Below are 23,304 nucleotides of genomic sequence, written 5' to 3' on the forward strand. Positions count from 1 at the left end.
AGGAGGAGACATCAGATGAGAAACTTGGTGGGTTCTCAGTTGCTAAACTCTGCCAGCTCTTGGTTCTTCCCCAGCCATTCGCAGACTATGCCCCAGCCCTCCCATCTTGCCACTCTCAATTCAGCCCAGCTCCAGAGCAGAACTGATGGCAATGGGGCAGCTCATCCCACAGGAAGAGGTCAGAGCAGCACCAAAATTAACAACAGATTCCTTCAAGATCCTGAAATCACTCCCAGGCAAGCTCCAGAGTCACACAGAGAGCATCCCACAGAGAGGGGAAGACAGAAGGACTTCAAGTGCTGCTCACCCCCACCCCATCCTCCATCCCTCCTCCAGAGATGGGAGTTGTGTGACAGAGGGAAAAGCAAGGGGCAGGGAACATCCTCACTTCCATGGCTTCACAACAGAGCATAAAGCACCTGCAGGACAGGCACTAACAGAGCAGGAGGGGGTCAAGTACCAGAAGTGTGTGACAGACACTTCCCTCTGCTCTTTGTGAGGCTCCCCAGGCTGCTCAGACTGTCCCGTGGGTCTGTCCCAGCCCAGGGGACAGAGGTTTTCCATGACTGGGAAACAAAACCCTTTGTAGAGCGCGAGCCCCAGGTCACAACAGGGCAGAGAGCCAGTTTCCCTGCCTGGACAAGCGGTCCAGCCCTGGAGCTGCTGCCATGGCATCCCTGGATCTCTCCTGCCTCTGTCGCTGGAGTTTTTGTTTCACACAGCAGAGTATGGCCCAAACCCCCAATCCTTAAGCAGCCTCCCTAAAGCTCTGCTTTGCCCCAGACGCAGCGGCACCTCCTAAAGCTCAGTGAAGGCTTCAGCTGAGTTGTTTTCCCTTTTAAGGGCTGAGCTTTTGAGAACGGGTTTCAGAAGAAGGAAAAAAACCCGATGTACTGGCAGATTTCATCCCCTTCCCTCCTTCCAAAACGTGCTGCATGCATCCACAGCCCCTTCCAAATCCCAGCTGCTGCAGGGGAGGCAGCTGCGGGACAGGCTCAGTGCCAGCCGGGTGATCCCTGCCCAGGGGCACGGAGTTGTGCTGGAGGGGAGCTGAGGCCTGGGCAGCTCGATGCTGTCCTGTCACCTGCACAGCCACAGCCTGCAGCAATCCCAGGACTCATGGTCAGGTCCATTGCCATGGGGACTGGGAGCGATACCAGTGGTGCTGCACTCTGATGGTGACTGCATCCCTCCCCAGCACACTCATAACCAGGCTCTGTCCCCAACTTGGGACTTACAGGGGAAACCCTCAATTTTAGCAGTATTCTAGACAGGAAATACTTCATGGATGCTTAGGTGAAGGTGCTATGGAACAAACTGTGAGGTCAGCAGCAACTGACACTCCAGACGTGGTGGTATCCTGCCCTCCCCTGATCCCCTGGTGCTGCCGCACCGAGGCACCCTGCTCTCGGGCAGCAGCCTGATGCCTTCCTATGGTCCCCAGAGGCGATGGCCCTGGTTCAGGAGGATTTGTACAGGCAGATACACGGTAAGCACAGCTCTATGAGCTCACTGCAGTCATCCCACCTCTACATGGCCCCATCAAGGGGAGCAGTGGGCACTCACGTGAGTCTGCACCAGCTGGACCCTTTCAGGCATGCAAATCTCTGCCATGAGGTATCCAGGTCACACATCTGCTTTGTCCTTATGTCTTCTTGGAACACACCAAGCTAAGGCAGATGCTTCCAGCCAGAACAGAGCTGGGCTTTATCAACCTCTGAGAGCGTGTGCTGGCACTGAGTCATACAGAATCTGCCCAAGATGGGACCCAAAGCACCTAAGAGCCTCCCATAGTTAATGTAACCCTAAAATTAGGCATGGGCTGTTCCCATTTTTATCAGGGGACACGTGGCAAGAGGACGGGATGGGGTCAAAACCTACGCATGAGTCTCCTGCCTTCCTGATGAACCCCAGCACCACAGGGGTACCTGCTGATGGAAACCCTGCTCAGTGACCAGAAAGCTGAAGATGGCTTGTTCCTGGTTTCATAGAATCATAGAATAGTTAGGGCTGGAAAAAACCTTAACATCATCTAGTTCCAACCCCCTGCCACAGACCTTCAAAGCCCCTGTGCCTCTCGCCAGCCACCAAAGAGAAGTAAATCAGACCTAAACAGGGCAATATATCCCAATGCTGACAAGGCAGCAGCAGAGCCAAGAGCACCATGTAGAGGTGAAGATGCACCTGCTGAAAGGAGGAAGGGCAAAAGCCCAGAGCCCTGTAGAAGCAGCACACGTCAAGCACCCTCCCTGTGCCAAAGCCAGTAATGTCACACAGATATCATCCCTGCCATCTGAAGGACACAGCAGCACCCGCTGCCTTCTCTGTCATTCCAGGAATTACTGACACCGTTCCTGAGTTATCTGGCTTGCTGCTCAGCTGCTTCAGGACGGAGGTTCACTCTTCACAGCCTCCTGTATCACCATTGCTGATTTCAGGGATTCCTCCCAGCACTGCCACTGAGCCCTTGCAGCCCAGGACCCTGCAGCTGCTGCCTTGGCTGCTCAGTGCCAAGGGGAGCAGCCCTGAAACAGGAGGCTCCACAATCAGAAGCTGTTCTGGAGAAGCTGCCCCACCACATAAAGCCAGCAACTGCTCCACCAGCCTGGCAGGAGCCCCCATCACTCACCCTGGGAGAGGAACACGACCCCGCAGTGTTGGTTAACTCTGCACCAGCTCATCTGCACTGTACATGGAGAGATCACCCTGGGCTTAGTGAAACCACGCGAGGCATCGCTCAGCCACAAACACCCTGCAGTGTTCCAGCACGTAGAGTTTCCACCATACAGGAGGGAAAATAGAAGAACAGCTTTCGTACAGCCCATAGCAGCCACAACAGAGCAAAGCAAACAGCCAAGTGCCGGAGGCTCCTTTACACCCGGCATAGAGACATTTGTGTGCTACGCAAGGGAACACTGAGCAACACGGAGAAAACATTTACAGACGTTCCTGAGCAAAGACTGAGAAGACAGGAACAGAAACCTGTAAAAGCACAAAAAGCAAACCCCATCCACTGCCACCTCAAGACCAAGCAGCCACCTTAGCAAGAGCGGACAGGGACTGAAAGGGCCTCTTGAGACACCCACCTCGTGTCTAAAATAACTCGAGGAGGCCATGAAAACCCCACCACAAGCTCAGCCTGTCCAAAGGAGGCAGGAGCAGCCCAGGGCTCTAATTGCAGGGTGGAGCACCTGCAAGGCAAGGCCACAAGCACCTGGTGTCAGCCAGGATGCCAGCCGCTGGCTCCATACAACCCACCAGACCCCAGAGCATAAGGCTTCAAGCAGCAGCCTCCAAAGCTCCATATCTGAAGCAGGGACATTCCTAAATGCGTGGCATTAGCAAAATAATGGCCCTCTGTCTCTCTTCATTTAAAGGGCTGCCAGTCATTTATCAGCCCAAACACTGAGCCCCTTGAAAACTGGTGCGCAACACAGCCGCGGTTTGCAAGGGACCAGGTTATTTCTCAGCTCAGCAGAGCCCACAAGACACTGGTGGCTAAAAGCATCAAACAAAGATAACAGTGTTCCATCACCGCTTTTTTAGGCTGCTTCATTCTTCTGCAAATCTCTCCAGCTGCAGCTGTCTCTGCTGAAAAAACTAAGCAGGAACAAATGCAGAGCAGCTCTTGAAAGTATTAACTGTCCAAGCTTGTTAAGCGTGACTCCAGTTAACCGCTGCAGTGCCGGGATGGCAGAGGAATTTGGCAGGGAGTCAAAGGCAATAGGAAACACAAGAGTCTGTAACTCTCCCCTGCGCCCCAAGCTGCCATCAGGAAACTCATCCCAACATGACTCCGTGCAAAGGAGCTGCTTCACAGTCGTCATTTCTCCCAGCCCGAAGCACACTAATTTCCTCTGGCAAGGGAAAAGAGGCAGTAAATAAATAGCCGAAAACCTCAGCCACGGAGTTCATAAACCTTTCATAAGACAACAAGTAAAAAAATCCCCTCTTTTCCATGAGAAATTAATTTCTTACATTTGTTTTGCCTACAGTTTGAATTGCTGAATGAGAAGCGCATCGGACACAACAGAGGAAGGATGCTGCAAAGCCGAGGAACTGGATCACACAGCATCAGTTCCCTCCCGCACGCCTGTCCCACCGAGTGGGGTATGGCTCCCTGTTCCATGCACACCTTGATCCCTGCCACACTCACCTATCGATGAGTGAATCAGCAGTTTCAGATGAGACATACAGCCCATGTTTGATTTTTTCCATTGTTTTTAATTCTGATGGAATAAACCATGAAAAAAGCTTCCCCTGGAAGGAAAGGCGTGTTTAAGAGTTGCCCCGAACTGACATTCTTTTCCTGATTGTCTCCAGAACGTTACGGTGTGGGTAGGAGTCACATCCCATGAGCTGTATTTCAGCCTCTGCTGCGTGTGCTACACACTGGTGTCTGTAAGAGCAGCAGTGACTATAGTAACACCTTCAAACTCCAAATAAACAAAAACACGAGTTATGTGCAATGCTGGTGCTTTGTCATTAACAAGATCTGGCTTGATTTAATGAGACAAAGACCCAGTCGGTCAACCTTACCTTAAAACGCAGTCACAGCCTTTTTAAACTGAACATCTCTGCAGTCTCGCATGTCAGAACAAAGCACGAGTGGTTAAAGCCCAAAATCTGCCTTTGCTTTCACCATGTCATAGAAACAAAGGTGGGATTAACCTTCCCGAGAGTCAGCAAGAAGCCAGTTATTGGTAAATGACTGTGCCAGTCACCAAACGTTCTCAGAAAGAGTCTCAGTTGTTTCTTGGAGATGTGCAGGAGCAAAGCTGGGCTGTGTGAGCTGGTACCATCCCAGCCAGGCTCACTGGGCTGAGCTCCCGCATCCCATGTGCTGCATCCCCAGGGAGCTGCAGCCCTCAGCAACAGCTCCACTGGTACCACATTCAACAGATCCTCCCGAGGAACAGAGCGGCAATAAAAGAAGGATGCAGTCACTTTCTGCAGACACAAGTGAATTATTCCTTGCCTTGGACCAACCTTTTGCAGGGCATATGCTCATTTCTGCAGCTTCTCCAGGGAGGTCTGTGTTTGCACTAAATCTTTTCCTTTCAGTGATGACGGCAGGCTGTCAATGCAGCGGGGTGGGGAGATCTGGGGAAGGGTGATGCCAAAGACAGCGACAACAGAAGGTGCTGCGAGACTTGAGAGCAACAGAAAACAAGGAAAGCAAGAGTGCTCATAGAGGGTCTTCTTTTTAACCCTCAAGTTGGTGAGGAAAGGGGGCAGGATGGCTTTTACAATTAATAGCTATACTTCAGAAGAAAAGCAGACTCCCTGAGGAAGAAGGGATTGCCCTGGCAGTCCAAGCAAAAGCCCAAGTTCCACGTTCTCCACAGCTCCTCAGCCCATGCCAAAAGACACACTTCTCTCTCTCAAAGGAGATTCACAGGGGCACGCTAATGCAGCTGGGTGAAGGTGGATAGGCACTAAGGGGTTTTAAACATCGCTAAATGCAACTACTGCCAAGGAGTTGAGCCACAAATCTGAATACACAGGGTTTATCTTGCTTAAATGACCAGGAGTTGAGTAAAGAAATCGTGCAGACCAGAGCCTGGCCAAGATCATGTTTAATTGGCAGCAGGTTCTCCCCTTAACCAAGTTAGCCTGAAATAAACACTTCGGCTTCTGTGCATCGCTGGATGAGTAAATACATGTCATCTGTTTGTCCTGGTGAAGGGAAACAAGGGAAAACAAAAAGAAGGAATAAAAGAAACGCAGACTGGGCTTTCTTATAAATAGCACAAGAGACAGCTCAGGAGGTGGCTGCAGAGCTGGCAGCACCAGACAGGATCTCCAGAACAAAAAACATCCAGGAAATCCCCAGTGTCACTTCTCCCCACCATTGATTTAAAATGAGCCTATCCCTCACACTTGGTACATGAGGAAGAAGAAACTTCCTGGCTACAAGAGGGGGGAAACACAGTTATTAATAGCACCACAATGAGCAAGGATCAGAAGTTATGTTGCAGCCCTGGAAGATCTTGGCTGGATCTTGACAAACCCTGTTGCCATGGCAGTCATTGCTATACATGGTAACAGCACACAGTGGTGTGAGAACAATTTACTTTTTGATTTGGTGCCCAAAACAAGTTCCTTTTGTTTTCTCTCACCAAAACCCCAAGCATTTATTAGCCTGTGCTCGGTCCAAAACTGAGCTTTTCACTTTCAGCAGTGGCAAGGAAGGCAGCAAAACAAGGGGTAAATTCAGACGGGCGTCCAAGTGGGCAGTGCTCTGTCCTTTTAGAACAAAGCCAATGGAGCAGGGCAACGAGCAGGGCCACATTCAACTTCCCTTTATATCCGATGTCCATCTAGACAGCCCTCACCTACCTCCAGTACACAGTATTGGCCAGTGATATGAAAATATAAGAGGAAAAACCCACAGAAGCACTTACTTTACTTTCATCAAGGACTCGTATGAGATGGGAGGAACTGACACACATTTATTAGTCAATATGGCAGCAGACCACAGTGGTATCATGATGTTTTCATTGTCCTTTGCTTCTCTTTTTGCTGTTCTCTTTCTCTTCCCCTCTTCGCTTCCCACAGCACTGCCAAACACCAGCCAATACTTTGGCAGGAACACGCATTACCCCCAACCTCATTTATTCCTCAGGAACTACAGCATTTCTTCCCCCCTTTGCCCAGAGCCCATCACTGCTCACACAGACAACGGGATGCTCCTCCCCAGCCATCACTTTCATCCCTGTTTCTAGGTCATGCACAAACACTGTGAACAGAGATCCAGCCTGGTTCCCGGAGGAACTTCCCTCCGCTGTGAGGTTTGACAGCCTATTCCATGTCTTTGTAGACGCACTTTTAACTGTTTACTCACCCATCCATCCACAATGGACTTTTCTTGGATAGCCCATCCTGAAACCTTTCAGGGATGTCCACTAGACCACTCCATTGGATCACCCCTGCCATGGGCTCGCAAACACTCCCCATGCACCAACGGAGTCACACGGCTTAACTTCCATTTACAAAACCCATGCCAGCTCTTCCAGAGGGTCAAACTGATGCCTTCTCCTTTGTTGTTATCTCCCTTGCTGATGGCAACCAAAATTTAATGGCCTTTTTGGCTAACACTGCAGGTTGAGCTTACAATATCAGGGAACTGCCAATGATGACTATGAGTTCTTTCCTGAGATGTAACCACCAGCTCCAGGTTCAGCATTACACAGGCCCAGTATAGATAATTTTCCCTATGGGTATCTCCCACATTCCCCTTCAGTGAAGTTCAACTGCCACTTATTTGTCCACTTGCTCCTGTGTGAGGATTTCCACTTCTGGTTTTCCTCGCCCTCAGAGAGGTGTCAAACTACCTGAAAGAACTGAGAATCCTCTGCAAACCCGGGCATTTCACTGCTCCCCTCCATGCCCGAGGTCACCAACAGCATGAAAACCGGTCCCAACACCAGCCTCTGGGGCCTCACCGCTCACTCCTACCCATGCTGACAGATTACTATAAAGCCTTACCTTTTCACCCTATGCTTTCACCAGCTCTCAGTCCTTAACAAGACCTTTCCTCCATTCCCATAGCAATCTAATTTAAAGGTGGAGAAGCTTGTCAAAGGAAAAACCCAGATATATGAAGTCTCTTGGTCCTTCTACCCATGTGCTCACCAACCTGCATGCAGCACAGCTGTGGTCCTCAGGATCCTCCCCATAGCCCTTCCCAAGCAGTGTGCCTGGCACAGACATCCCACTTTTAGGAAATGCCATCACATTTACCACCATCAGTTTCTGCGATACCAAGGGCACTCCAGCAACAGGATACACACAGAGGTATCCCAGCAATTTCAGATTTCAGATCCTATGGCACTCTTGAGTAAACGCTATCTGTTCTTCACAGTCTCTTATCAGTTCCTCTGTTTGCTCTAAAGCTATTTCTACTGACATTCAATGTGAGACAACTTCTCAGACAGCTCTTTTGCAGCGAGCTTGCAGCCTGCAAAGCTACAACGCTCCTCCACAGGAGTCAAGATGGCCAAAAAATGGTTTAGATTTTTCTGTGATGGCTTTACCCTCCATGCCTCTCATACCGCCATCCCTTCCGCTGCCTGGCTCCAAAAGGTTTCCAATGCATCTGAAAATTAAACATGTTTGGCAAATTCACTCTTTCAAAGTCTGACAGTGGCCTGCCTTGTTCTGATTTTACACACTATCTGCCAAAATAAATACTTCTTTTGGTCTTCTTATAGGGATACAGTTTCCCCTTTTTGACCAACATCCTTCCCACCGCAGCAGCTTCTTTCCCTGTGCATTTCCTTTTGGTTGCTGCCTTTCTTTAAAAGAGGGGGGAAAGAAAGGAAGAAAAAGCCCACAATGTTATAGTCTTTGATCTTTTCTTGGTGGAGGTATCCATTCCTTCCGAGCTGACAATGTCATCACCAAATAACTTCCATACCACCCCTGGTCCTATCAGCTACTCTTCAGCAGAGGGACAGAGCCGTACAAGGCAGACAAATAGCAGGGTTCTTACATGACTGCAACAACAGCCAGCCAGGCTCAGGAGTAAATGCCAGCTCTATGGCAGGGCAGACATAAGTCATTCATTTTATTAACACTGCCACTCATAAAGAGTCTGTCATAGCCACAGGCTCAGTTATCATCACTGCTCCTGGGCACCTATGTATCGAGTTTTCACAAGCAACTGCATATTCCTGTTTTCCAAACACCCAAGCCAAGATGTGTTTCCAGTTGGAAACATGTTAAGTGACTAAAGCACCTCTTAAGGCACCCACAGATGAGAGGCAGAGCAGTCAAAGCTTCTCCTTCCTGGGGGGATATGGGATCACATCAAAGGGCAGCCACAACCCCAGGAGAGCAGCACCCTGTATCAGCATCTCCCTCCTAGGGAGCAGCTCCAGCCTGGATCTTCTCCCTTATTTTCAGTTTCTGAACACACAGAGCTGTGGTCAAGGCTTGCACAGCTCCTGCCAAGGTCCCGCTGGAGACAAAAGGCAGGGTCCAATCGCTTACAAACTGCAAAACAGGTTTAGTCAGGAACAGGTTTTAATTCAAAAAATACTAAATTCCCCAATCTACTTTTGCCTGAAGCGCAAGAAAAACGAGGGTTTCATCTCCCAGCTGTTCATTACTCTTCTTGACGTCTCCTGTCAGATCTTGGCAGGTGTGAAGTTGAAAGAGATGAAGCCTGATACTCTTCTGCATCCTGAGCAGCACGGAACGCTCCGTCACGACAGGGCTGCACCCCGGCAAGGGGCTGGCTGGATGGCACCCAGTTTTCACAGCCAGCTGCACTGACATTGCTCTGCCCACAGACCACATACTGCCTGTCCTAATGGAAGCCTGCACTTCACGAGGACCAGCAGAGCGGCCCGAGCTCTTGCAGAGATGCATCTCACCATTAAAGCTGTTTATGCTTGCGGATGTCATTTGTCTTTCCCAGGGAAAGTGCTGCATCATTAGGAAGGTTTACAGCTCACAGCCCTATGGGCAAAGCAGCACTAGCTCCTGTCACAGGTAACAGCCCCAAAATGGGAGTTTCAGGGGAATACTGTTAATCCATCTAAATCTCATAGGAACTCGGGTTTACCCCAGGTGTGGAGCGCAAGAAAGCAGCACTGCAGGCAGCCCCATGAGGAATCTGTCTATTCTCCCCTTCTCCCCACACATTCACTTGAAGAAATGGCTACTGCTGCAAATAGCAGAAGTTAGAGCAAGGTTAGAGGAGTTAAACATGTGTCCTCCCCTGCCTATACCCATAGCCCATAATGTGCTCCTTCTAGGGCCGAGCTCTGCTCCAGGCAGTGACCCAGTGAGCTGCCAGGACCGCAGTAATGGAGCTGCATGGTCAGCTGCAGGGGCTCTTATTTCAGTGCCCGGAGTACACAATGTACATGGTTATCAGGAGACACTCAAATAGGAAAGTGTGCTCTTCCCCAGCAAGCCTCCAGTGCAGCATACAGCCCAAAATGCACATGCTCTGAGCACAGTTCACTGCCGCAGCCACCAGGCCAGGTAGGAACAAGAACATCAACCTTTGGAAGTCATTTTGAGCTGCAATGCTTCACTGAGCCATTTGGTCATCACCATGCTATCCATCTCTTTCCACCTGCAGTCCGTGTTTCATGCTCCAGAGCAGCAAGGCAGAGAAAGGAGCCCAAGATGAAGCTCTCCTCCAGCCCCACAGCAAACATGCCTTGCACCAAGCACATTGTACTGAAAAACTTTGCCACCATGCCCAGTTCTTGCAGCTCAGCAGCAGCTTTCTTTATCCAAATGGAAACAACAGCAAGTGACTTCACCCTCCATGACCAAATGAAGCATAGGCACTCAAGTGCTGGTGTCCTATGGCCAGAAGAAACGAGTGGCAGCGCACAGCTTCACCCCCAGATCATCAGGGTCTTTCTCATGGATCTATTGCCACCCCAGAACAGACTCCTGCTTTGGAAGAGCCTTCAGCCTCCAGAACCTCAAACCTGTAGTTTAGACCAATTTCAAATTACAGCTTTAGTGAGCTTAGGCTGAGCTGTCAGACCACCACCTACTCACCAGTCATTTCCTCTGCAGCTTCTAAACCACAGTAGGGAAAGGACCACAACACTTGCTTTTCTCCTTCATTTTCACTGATATAAAACCTGATTTCATTAAAAGCTTCTTCCAGTGGCAAGCTTTCCAAGGAGTTTCTCAGCCAAAACTGCAACTCTTCTGCCATTTATCTTCTATTGCAGGACCTGCAGGCACAAGCCCCAGGGCAGCAGCACCCCAAGCACAAATCTGCCCTCCAAGCCCCAGCTACTTGCTTCACACTCATTTTACTGTCCCGATTAAATGCAGCTCAGCTGTATCCCAGACAGACTATCCATGTCATTACGATGGTATAAACTGCTAAGAATATGTACCTCCATATTACAGTGTGCTTAGCATTTGTCCTTAGGCACGCACTAAGTGCTTCTCATGCCAGCAGCACTCCAGGCTCTCCACCTCAGCTTACGGCCCTTTCGCCATCTCTCTTAGCTTCACTTGATGTTGATTCATCACCAAGAATTCATAAAACACTTGGAGCTTCTCTTCTCTTCTCACCATAGCTCAGAGCAATGCTTGGAAGGTCTAATAAAACAAAATCCTAAACCTAATTACTGTAGCTAGGGAGCAATGAAGAGCTAGACAGTGTGGCTGATACACAGGTAGCTATCAAAGGACTAGCAAAGAACTACAATATACATGAGGAGGAAACAGTTGCTGGACCAGAAGAGGACCAAATACAGCATTTACAGTTTTACAACCCGAATGCATTGAAACTAACATCTGGACCTTAAGGGGTCACTATAGTAAAACTGATCCAGCCACCCCAAGGTGGATCAGCCAGAGCAGAGACAATGAAAACTGCAGCCAACATCCACTGCCTGGTCTGGCCACCACCTCTGGAGGAGCATCTTCTGAGGCAACACCACACAGCACTGCTCACCCGCTGCATCTCCTGGGTCTGTATTTAATTATGCAGCTATAAAGTCTCCTATGATAACTTTTTCACTGACTTCACTACGTTACCGAAAATACTCCAATTCATCCTTCTAAACTGAGCCTTGGCTGCTGCTACACGTGCAAATCCACACAGCAGACATTGATCTGCCTCAGTCAAAAACCCCAAGACAGCTGAACTCCATGTGGTTGAAAGGGACTTGCTGAGCTCAGCCGAGCTCGTCAGGCAGCATTGTGCAGTGCTCTTCTTGGTATCACTGGTGATGGAGACAGTAAGCCTCTTTGTCATTCTTCTGGGAAAGAAACCAAACACAAGCAAAGCCGAACAGAAAAAGCAGATCTATAGAACAAAGAAGTTATCCCTGTTACAGCACACCTGGCCCTGAGCCACTGGTTCATAACGTCCAAGACGACACTAAATCCCACTACACTGAGGCTTTTCTGCCTCCGTAACAGGTTTCCAGCCAAAAAGCAGCAACCTTGTTTGCCCAGGTAGGAAGCAGCCCCATCTGCCAAAGCAAAGTGCCTTCTGGCAGTGTCCCACATCTGCCAAGTTACACACACAAAGGAGCCCAGCACAGGTTCAGTTTTCTCTCCCCCGCACCCCACTTGGTTTGTTTGGTTTTGGTAGATCATAAACCCTGTGGCTAAGAAAAAGGTTGGTTTAGAGGGGCCCAGGACTGCTCTGCTCCAGGCTGAAACAGGAATACACAGCAAGTCTGGGGAGCACAGGGTGTTTGCTGCCGTCTTCACTCCATCCCACATCACAGCAGTTTCCACCAAGGAAGGCAAAGTGCAGCGAGAGCTTGGCTCAGGGAGCTGAGCACAAGCAGAATACAAGAGGGGTGACAAAATACATCCTCTATGCAGAACCAGCCTTCTATTTTCCTCCAGTGGCTGATGAAGATGCCAATGAGTGATTCTATTCAGACACCTCTATTTCAGATGTTCCCCAGCACTCTGCAGCATAAAGCCCTCAGTAGAATTTCATGCAAGACCTTAAGTCCAAGAAGACAAGAGGCTGAAAAACCTCACATCAGCACCTCCACTGCTCTGGTCTTTAATCTTGCTTGATTCAGGAGGAATTTCTAAAGGGACCCAAGCCCCTTCTCTTCACCTGAAGCACGTAACTGTGAGAGGCCAAACACATCCCAACTCCTTGCGCTGCTACGTAAGACATAGTGATGCACATAAGACATACTGATGCATCCCCTGGGATCATGGAGACCTTTCCATCTCCCAGGCTTTGCTGCAAGCAACAATCTGGACCTTCAGCATCCTCATTATAAGCTTCTCAAACCTCTTCTGGCTCTGTGCACTGCATAACCAACAAAAAACAGCAGCTGACAACACAAGGAAAAAAGCTTAGGAGAGAACCCAGAGGATGGTTGACACCAGCTACACTGGAATTCGCTAGTCAATATTCAACTGGAAATATAAAACACTTATTGCTCACATCAGTAACCTCAAACACTTGGAATGGGAGTTAGGATGAGAAAATACATCCCAAAAAATGGTATTTTTTCCATTCTCCCACGAGACAAAGACCAAGTGCAAAAACATTCTCTTGACCTGCAGTGTCTTGTTCCAGATGTACGGGCCAGATGGACCTCATGCCTGCTGCTTCACTTCGTGCTTTCCTGACACGCCAAAAACTGGCTGCTCTAAGAAACTGCCCATAGCAGAGACTGCTCTTCCCCATGAAAAGTACAAAACCAATCAGACAGTTTGCTTCAGAGGACACTCCTGACTGAGCTATAAAAAGTGCAATGCTCTTTCCCACTGCCTGCTTGTGCACCTTGACAAAGGCAGGAATTAACATCAAATGTGTAAGTAATGCCAGCAGAGCTCAGAAACCCTCTATGAATCCATCTGGAAATCAAATCCCGGTGTCTGCACTGAAATTTATTTTTACTACAAATAAGAGGCACTTCACAGAGTATTCAAACCTGCCCAGAGGGCTTTTTAAACAAACAGGAGTGTGTACATGTCACAACAAGGCACAAATAATTGTGCTTCACCTGGGAAGGACTGATGGAGCCTAAACGGAGCATTTCAAATCCTGATGTATTTACTTGCTGAAAGCTTGCAAGCATCTCCTGCTAATTGCATCAGCCACTGAGAAAGCCATTTGAGCAGTACGACAGGAATGGAGACACTGGGAAAGGAGACCACAGGGAAGGAGGAAACATTGCTTCTCTCCTTTGAACTTCTGATTAGTACCCATCAGAAGACTCTGGTGTGTCTGAAGGTGTTTCTCAAGGACCAGGCTTTATCTGCATAGTCAAACACTGTAACTCAAGGCACGACTCCACCTAAGGAGCTAACTCCAGGCTGTGCTGGGTCTGCTGACAGAGCAGCTTCAAAAGGATATGGCAGAGATGATTGGCCAGATGACTACCTTGCTCTCCACAGCTTATCACCCCTCTTCTGCCTCTACCAGCAGAGCTACTGGAGCAAAACCACACTCCTGGTTTCACTTAAAGCCAGTCCGTCTTTCACCCCTAAATCATTTCATCCCAACGAAAACTGCCCTGGCAAGCTCACCAACAGCTCCAGCAGCACGTTCAGAGGAGCAGGGATGACAGCAGGAGCACGTGGCAGAGGTCAGGCTGCTGATAACCTCTCCCACCTGCACTTATCTCCACTGATGTCAGAGAGCAAACAGAGACCTTCACTGCCCCAGCTCATTTACTGTGAATGAGCTACTACAGTGCTCAGCCAGGAATAGGCTCACCCAGAGGACAACCTGCTGGGAGCAGAGGCTTGTTCCTGCAGTCACAGCTAGCTACAGAGAGGACATTTATTCATGGCCTTATTTAAGCCAATTAAGAGCGTAAACCAGAACAGGACACGTGGACCCAGTTCAGAGAACATGGGGAGCTCTGCACTGAGTAACAACAGGAGGTTGGGCCAAAACCAAGACCCCTTTGCTGGAAAGCCACGGCTGAGCTCAGACACAAGGAGGCTGTCATCAGCCTGCCCTGCAGCTGCTGAAGCATGGAAGTTTTCACTCACTCCTAAATTAAAGCTTCTGAAAAAACAGAGAGACCAGTATTTGGGCACAGACAAATTAAAGCCTGAATTCATCCGAATTAACTACATGCAACAAACTCATACTCAGGATACCAACATTAAATAACAAAACTAAAGTCTTCATCGCAATCAGAACATAAAGCACACAAATCCTTTATATTTTTGGATTAATCAACTTAAAATGGCCAGCAGACCAGCAGGACTCCCACTGAACAAGTGCACTCATCACCATCCCCAGCTCTTCTACCCACCCAGCGAACAGGACTTCAGCAATCCCCAGTGCTCCTGGTGCTGGGGAAGATCTCCCTCTGCTCACATCCCAAGGTTGTTTAATTCAAACAGCCAAAGCCATGCTGCTAAAACAGCAAGTCCCAGCCGAAAAGCTTTCTTCTCCATAGGTAAAATGGCAACCAAGTAGTATGCTTACTAATACATTTACCTATCAAGGAATATACATGTGACACATCCTTTTGCAACTTCAAAGAAAGGGTTCATGAATATATTTATTAAACTGCACTGCTGGGGAAAAACAAACAAAACACAAACACCCTCATGGGCCTAAAAGCCAGAATCCTACAGCAGTTTGCACTTTGTTATCTTTAATTACAGAAGCGATTCCATTAAAGCTGATCCAGATCTTACAGTCCTTCCCACAGTCCCACAATGATGCTAATAGTTCTTTCTTCATGGCTCCATGGAAAAAACCCTCCCTGTTTCCTATTTACAGACTTGCCCCAGTTGCCAGCAGGCAATTGCTCCAATCCCACTAAATCAACCCCAAAAGAACAGCAGGATCGATCCAAAAAATGCCTCAAAGCTCAAAGACAAATACACTGAAATGTGCAGGTTTCTCTTACCCATTTGGCACTTCACTACAGGAGTCTCAGTCTCTCCTCCTTTCATCTTTGCATCACAGCACATTACATTTTTCTAGAGATCAAGTAAATCACTTGAATGGGAGGCGTTTGCCTTTGGAGCCCCTAATGCAGGGCAGCGTTCAATGAACCAGATCCTTCACATCTTGGCACATTGAATGTGCAAGTCTATCAGGAGGTTTTCAGCTTCAGATCCAGTAAGGGTCAGGCTGAAAAAAACCTTCTGCACCACAAGGATGACCATAAAATTCTCTTGGTTACAAAATGCACCAAGCCAGTATACTTAGATCTCCCTGCAGCTTATGTGCTCCCAGCTAAGGCCAAGACATCTGTTTCAGCTAAGCAAACCTGTTGTGAATACAGAAGGCATGTGAACTATCCGACCAAAAACTGGCTTCAAAACCTGCATTCCTATAATCCACTGTGATCTCAGCATCACTCCAAACAGCCTCCATCCTCCTGATAGGAAAAGCTGTCTCATCAACCCAGCAAACACCGAACTCAGAAAGCATCAAAGAGATAATCAGTTGGGGATACACTGGAAAAATTGTGCCAAAACCCAGTGTAAGAAACCCTGTACTCCTCTGCGCCGGCTACTGGAGCAAGAGCCCCACATCGACATGGGGTTTGTCACATTTTCCAGTTTATGCCCTGAAATAAGCAACCTGCAACCTTGATCCCGGAGCACCCAATGCCCTTGGCTGTCGCAGCAGGGGGGCAGAAGCAGCCGCAACGAGTTGCTATTGCTGGCAGAGCGCTAGCGTGCTGCCTCCCTCATCGTTTTGCCCTGAATTCCGGCATACTACATCCACCCTCAAGAGGATTTGCTATCTCTTCCCTCAGTCTGTGAGAAAGCGCTCCATGGTTCTTTTAACCATGTTCTGCTGGAGAAAATGTAGAAGAAACAGAAAAAAAAGGGGAAAAAAAAGAAAATAACAACTTCAAACTCAAGAGAAGTAAAAAATCATTCCAAACACCTTGCACCATCACCGAGGTAAGGGCAAAACGCCAGCACAGCCCTCCCTCCTCTCCCCCAGACAAAGAGAATGTGAGAAGCCAGCTGAAATGTGGTGCCCCTGGGGAGAGCCGCGCTCAAGGAATGTTAAATGGTCCCGAGCTTTTCATTTAGGGTGGGAAAAAACAAAAACCCGCTGGCAAAACAGCACAACAGCAACGGGCATCGGCCGCGGGGATGGCAGCGCTTGTGCCAGGCTCGGTACCTTCCTCCCAGCGGAGCCAAACTTAATTCAATCACTTCTGGCCGACGAGCCGAGGCGCAGGAGGAATTCTCCTTCAATGGGGGTATTCAGAGGAGCCATAAAATCCGCCCGTGTTCGTCGGAAGCAGAAGGCAGCCTGGGAAACTGGCCTGGCCACCTGGCCCTCCATTTTCACTGCCAACAGGTGATCCTGGCTCCCTACCCGCTTCCAGGCAGGAAGCAAACCCTCTCCTGGTCACCCTCCTCCCGCAAACCCAATGCAACTGCGCTTGACCAGAACACTGTCATTTCGGAACTGTGCGCGGTTTTTAAGGCACCAGGAACAACCCAATCGAGCCTCTCACCCCCGAGCGTGCGAGCCCAGTCCCAAACAGCTCCAAAACCAGAGGCTTTTCCCTATTAACGCTCTTCCGAGGTGCGAGGCCGCCCTGCAGAGCCGCTCGCAGCCTCCGGGGAAGGCGATGCTGCCGCTCCGCCGGAACCGCGGCCAGGACGGGGGGCTCCGGGCCGGGGTCAGAGCAACTCAGCTCAGACAACCCGGAGCCGCCCGCCCCGCTGGAGGCTGCGCGACCTGGAGGGGACCGAGCGGCCGCAGGACCCCCCCACAGACGGACGGGGAGCGACCGGAGGGGACCCGGGGAGCGGCTCCCTCACAACTTGGCCCCCCGGCTCGGCCCGGCACCGCCACAGGGCCCGGCCCGGCCGCCCCTCACCTGCCCGCCCGGCCCCGCTCCGCTCCCCCGCCCCGGGGGTGCCTCCGGGTGCCGGTCCGCTCCCTGCCCCGAGGGGACGACGGCGGCGGCGCCGCTCCCCCCCCCCCCCTCCGCCGCCTCAACAGGTGCGCGGCGGCCGCGTTCCCGCACTCACCTCTCCGCCATGTCCCGCTCGGCCGCCGCTGTGCCCGGGAGCAGGGCAGGATGTGAAACCCGAGCCCGGCCCCGCCCGGGAGGCGGCGCGGCCCAGCCCGGCCCGGCCCGGCCCTGCCGCCGGGACCCCCGGCCGCTCCCCGGGTCCCTCTGCTGGGGGCCGCCGAGCGGGGCCGGGCCGGCAGGGGCGGGGCGGGCAGCGGAGCCCGGGGCCGGCGGCAGCGCCGGGGCCCGTGGGCCGAGGGCAGCCCCTGGCGGCGGCGGCGGCTCCGGAGCCCTCCTGAGCCCCTGGCGCAGCGGAGCCCGGCCCGAGGGTCACGGCAGCCTCGGGCAGTGCAGCGGTAAATGATGTTCTATGATGGGTGTCCCCGACACGGCGCCGGGAGCGGGCAGGGGGTGTCCGGACGAGCCGCTGCACCGGGGTTGGACAGCTCTGCTCGCCCTCTGTTATTGCTGACACCTCCAGGAGCAGGGGTGGAAAGAGGGACATGAACCAGCCTGGAGAACCGACAGAGGAAAATGTCCTAGTGTAGACGGGGTGCCGGGCTGTCCCTGTGAGGTGACACCGCCTGATGACGAGCCTCGGGTCAGCCCATGGTGTACGGCCGCTACATGTCTGGATTTGCCCAGGCTTGCCCTCTGTTGTGCCCCAGCAGCTCTGTCTAGAAAGATTTGGGGGACTTTTCTGTGTTCATCTGTGTGCTGAGCACATAGCAGTCTGGTCAAGGAGACCGGGAATGTCCCCCATGCAGGCACAATCAACCATCACAGTACAGTGTCAGAGGCCTCTGGAGAAGGCAGAGCCCTGCTCCTCCACCAGCATGAGCAGTCTGAACAAGCACGCTGTGCCTTAAAGGTCAGTCCCGCTAGCTCAGCTTCTGTCAGCCACCAGTTTGGAGTGTGTCACTTGGCACGGTGGCTCCGCAGAGCCCCGCTTATCGCAGTGACTGCTGCAGTGTGGCACTGCTCCCAGCAAACCTCATGTGGGGTCCTGGTACTGCAGAACAGGAACAACCCCCTGGGGGTTGCGCTGCCTGGGTGCCTCAGACCCCTCTAACTGCGGGCGCAAGGCTTGGCAGACTCACAGTGGATTTTGCCACTAACAGGGATTTGGGGCACATACAACACCACGCAGCAAAGGTCTGCTACAGACACAAATGAGTCTGTTCAGCTTATTCACTGCCCTGGACGAGCCAGCGGATGGGGTCCTGCACGGAGTGATACCGCGCTTGCCGTGTGCTCTGTTGCAGACAGTGTTTTGGCTCTGCTGGAGAACTTCAGAGTAACTTAATCTGAAGACATTTGCATGGAAGTCCCACTGCACTTTTAAATAACAAATAGAGAGACAGTGAGATCATGGCCGCACAGCTGCCTTGTGCTGACCAGGGGGTCCATGCAGCGGGGCCCCCACGGGGGCTGCAGAGCTGCTGGAGATGCCCATGGTGCTGCAGCAGAAATGGGTTTTGCAGGGGTGCAGAGCCCAAGGACTAGTGGGGAAGGAAAGGAAGAGTTAAACCAGGTCTGCACTGGAAACCAAAGTTTGCTGGTGTAGCTCTAATGTGGTTAAATTGGCAGCTTTCCTTGTGGGGATGCAGATCTCACTAGCCTTTGCCAATAATGGCTCTACCTGTCCTCTGAGGGAAACAGCGATGCTTGGAAAATGCTTACAGCAGCCTGACAGTGTTCGCAGGCTCTCATAGATATAGACTTGGTGTATAAAAGTTTTAACAGCCTGATTGGCATCCCTGTGCCAGCAAGAGTCATGGGACAGGCTGAAAATAGAAGCTGGGCAGATGGGAGGTTGCAAGAGCCCTACCTTCAGGGGACCCCAAAATGAGTGACTGACATGGTACATGGGAAGTTGGCTACAGGAGGGACCAGATAATCATTCATTTTTTTTCTGCAATGTTCTCATTTTATTTTGCACATTTTGGGTTTTGATGATAATATGCAGACTGTTTTCAACCTACACCTCCATCAGGCTTGCTGAAGTAACTTCATTGCTTAGTGGCTGCAGCTAAAACTTGGGATGTGATTGTGCACGCAGCGTGCCAAGAGATCCCTTCTCTCTTCGGGCCACAGTAGGTGAACTGGAAGCACTTAAGGACACGCTGAGATAACATCTCAGATCAGCCCTACTCAGCAGCCCTGGGCTGTGTTGCACAGTCATGCAGCACGAGGGCATCAAAATGAAGAACAAGGAAAACACTGTGAAAGCAGAACCTCCCCACCAGAGGATGGTCACGTACCCACTAGCACCAAGGACACTCCTGGGAGCAGAGATCCCCACTGCCAGAAGAAGAAAGCTGGGTGAAAGGGAGTTCAGCTACCCCGGCACCATAGGTGGTTGTGAGATTGTGACTTGCACACAGGTACAAAGCTGCAAGACCAGGGTTCACCTTGCTGGGAGGGCCAGAGAGTGCTGGTGGACATGAGCTGTGTGGACATCAGTGATCCAAGGAGGGGGAAAGAAGTCCTTGAAGGGAAAAAGTCAAGCAGCTAAGGGAAAAGCTTCTTTTGTGGGACTCTGCAGTGACTTTTTCAGGGGCTTTCACAGCCTGGGCAGTCATGGGCTGAGGAAACTTTCATTTAGTGGTGACTGGTACATTAACACAAGGAGGTCCTCCTCCAGAGAAACAGATGGGTCCCTCTGTGACACATACATGGGAGATGAAGCCCATCAGTCACGATGCCCACCATCAATACACCAAAGATAGCAGCAGGAGGTGAATAGGAAGTGTCTGAAAAGTCTTTGAGAGCATGGCAAAGACACCACAGTGCCTTTGAGAACAGGGGGTCGCAAACCCTGGCTCTTTTGCTAATAACAAAACCACACTGCCTACAAAAAGAAACAGCCTTCATTAATTGTGAGGCTGTGAATGCTACATCCCCGTAAGATTAATTAAGAGATGTATGTTCAGTGTTTCCAGGCCAAAGTATCCCCTTGCTGCCTGTTCTTGGCTGAAGGATATTTCCTACAACTGTCACTGAAGAACTGCAGAAGGAGCCAGCTCCCTGAGATCATGCTCAAATCGTTTCTTCAGATGCTGCTCCCAAGTGGAAGAAACTGTATCAGGAGTCATACATGCACCCTGCTTTCCTCAAGCTGCTCAGCTGGTGGATATCCATACTTGCACATGCACTCCAGGAAATGGGGTCTTCCTCATCTGTGTGTGTGGAAGAACTGGTGATGCTAAAGGTAAAGAAAGCTCAGTATTGAACTGCTGCTGCCTGGCATATACCAGGTAGGGACATGGGGCAATGCCCAGGTACATGTGCTGCAGCTCTGAGCACAGCCTCACAGTGTCTCCATATACAGCAAGCAGGGAGTAGTAACAGCTCCAGGCAGGTGTGCCCAAACCCTGTGCTGAGAGACTGGTGATACTGGGAGTAGACACCTAAAATGCTTGGCAAGGTTTGGATGACTGAGCTTACAGCCAGCAGTGACCCGGTGCAGCTACAACCCTGGATTTGCCTTCCAGTGATGGTGGGAGGATGAAGGAGCCAATAATATCAAAGTTCTGCATTGTGAAAGCCATATGTTAAATAGGTCAAAACACTACTAAGCTACTACTGTGAGTGCCTACATGTAGGTGAGATGTCTCACCATTGGCAGCTCTTTGTTGCAACAGGAACAAAATAAAGTGCTAGGTTGACCAGGAGGTACAGTTCACCCACATAGAATCATAGAATAGTTAGGATTGGAAAGGCCCTTAAGATCATCTAGTTTCATGAGTAATATGTCCTCATGTGGATCTCTGTCCTTGGAGATTTTCAAGGTTTGGCTATGCAAATCTATGACTGACCTGATCTAGTGCTGGTGATGGTCTCACTTCAAGCAAGAGTTTGGGCTAACATATTCCAAAGTTCCTTTCCCATTAACACATCTGTAATTCGGTGTCATGTAATTCTATGTCAAGGGGCTTGAGGTTTGAGCCGGGCAGGCTGATGTGGTGAATTCTCCATTGTTTCAGTGCACAGACATCTGGTATCAAATATCTCAAATACATTATTGAACAGGACTAGGCTGACCTGGATGCTGGCTGAGGTTCTCTGGACTGTGCACTGTGAAAGTGCTCTCTGACAAATGGTCTTAGCATGCAAGAGGCAAGGAAAAACCATCCCTGTTCTTAATTAACCCTGTCTGTGTTTTGAAGCTGACTGAAGATATCAAATAGCTCAGGATGGTTGTTTGGAAATATTTGGCCATTTGTAACAATACTTGTTTGTAAGCAACAATCAGCAGGGGTTTTTATAATGGGCATGATGTAAATGTATATAACAAGCCAGGTGTTCTGCAGAGGGGCTTTTTAATATCATCCTGTCCCAGTTTTTCTCTTACCTTCCTTAGCTCCCTTGCAAAGGAAGCAGTTGCGCTATCACATTACCAATTGGCAAAGGCAGCAGCTGGCTGTAACCCAACCTTAGCAGCATGGGACACGGAAACAGATGGAGCAGCAAATGCTCTTTGTTTCCTCTCCTGGTTTCTAAAACAGATTGTGACTAAAAACATACAGGAGAGGTTTCTGCCATCTTCCCTGCTACCGTGACTCCCTACTGCTGGCAAAGCTATGGGATGAGCGCTAGCAGAGCTCCCCACAGCAAAGGAAAGCTCTGCCTTTTTAGAGAGGAGCTGAGAACAGGAAAAGAGCATCAGATACAACAATTACAAGCCCTGAGAAGGGTGAAGTGGTGAGATGGCTGAACCGAGCTGAGGGCTGCCCATGCATCAAGTCTTGCTCCTCCTGCTGCTCTCATTCTTGGTTCTGGTGTTCATCTGAGCCTGAGTGAATCACGTCAGCTCACTAAACTGGCACGAACCAGAAGTGAGTGGTGTTTTGCCAAGCTGGTAACCTGAACTAGCCCAACAAATGATCAGGTGAACACTGGGATGAGGAAGAGGAACAGTGCCACAAACCAGAACAGGCCAGGAAGAGAGGGAAAGGGGGAGGAAGGTGGAGGTTGCAATGTCCCTTGTGAACCAGGAGGTCAGCTCAGCTCTGTTGTCCTGGGTAGTCCTTGTCCCAAAGCTAGGCAGAGATGGGAAGGGAAGTGATGCTCCCAGGTCACTTTCTGTGATCCAAACTCTGAGGCTGCGGGCAGCAAAGGTCAGGAAAATGTCCACAGCAGAGCTTTGCCTGCCTTACTTCAAAATTCCCACAAACTCCCCAAAATAAGCTGTGTATATCCCTGCCACCGCATCAGTTACAGGTTCTCAAGGAACTTTTACACCTATTTGTGTCTGGTAAGAGCTCTGCTGCTTTCAGCTTAGTCCTCTAAGGATTTACTGATGGGTGCAAACACATGAGCTGGGCAGTGTCGCTCGCCCTCCCCTGCAGAAGACATTATCCACTGGAAAACATGACACTGTGTGTGGGTTGGCTGCACAAGTCCCACCAGCAGCTGCCTCGGTGGGGAACAGCTGCCCAGCACAGAGGTGGGAGGACAATGCCAATGACAGTGAGCTGACACCACAGTGTGCACCCAGACAGCAACGTGAGCAGTGGTGACAGAGCAGTCCCACCTCACTGTCACTCCCTGCTCCTCTCCCTCTGGCTTTGTGAGCTGCCTGACCCGTCTGGCTTTGCTGTGGCTGGTGTTTGTGCCAGACAATGTAATACTGTTGTAGGTACTTGCCAAGAACTGAGTTTATTTCTTAACCACAGATGGAATCTGTAAATCCTCAAGCTAATCCTGCAGTCTGATGGGTTCTTTTTCTTACAAGCCTTTACAAATTAATTGAATCCCCATTTCTGTGAGAAACCTGGAAGGAAAGTCCCACAGACAGAAGTACAGAGTTAAAAGAAGATGGGGATTTGCAAGATCACCTTTGCCATTTCTCACC

At 50.4% G+C, this 23,304-nt stretch overlaps 1 protein-coding gene across 2 annotated transcripts in view; it reads right to left on the reverse strand.

The window, feature by feature from the left end:
* The window catches only part of LOC101877998 (rho GTPase-activating protein 39-like), a 44,370-nt gene extending 26,796 nt beyond the window's left edge, over positions 1-17,574 (reverse strand). The window contains exon 1 of one of the 2 annotated variants that reach the window (XM_034066710.1): positions 17,461-17,574. In XM_034066710.1, coding sequence (XP_033922601.1) covers positions 17,461-17,471 — 11 coding nt within the window. In that variant the 5' untranslated portion in view covers positions 17,472-17,574. Of the gene's footprint in view, positions 1-16,594; positions 16,722-17,460 lie in introns of those variants that run through there. The other variant, XM_031046960.2, reaches the window with a different exon arrangement.
* Between the last annotated feature and the right edge of the window lie 5,730 nt (positions 17,575-23,304).

Source organism: Melopsittacus undulatus, chromosome 10, assembly GCF_012275295.1.
Source record: "Melopsittacus undulatus isolate bMelUnd1 chromosome 10, bMelUnd1.mat.Z, whole genome shotgun sequence".
In the NCBI taxonomy this organism is placed as follows: Eukaryota; Metazoa; Chordata; class Aves; order Psittaciformes; family Psittaculidae; genus Melopsittacus; species Melopsittacus undulatus.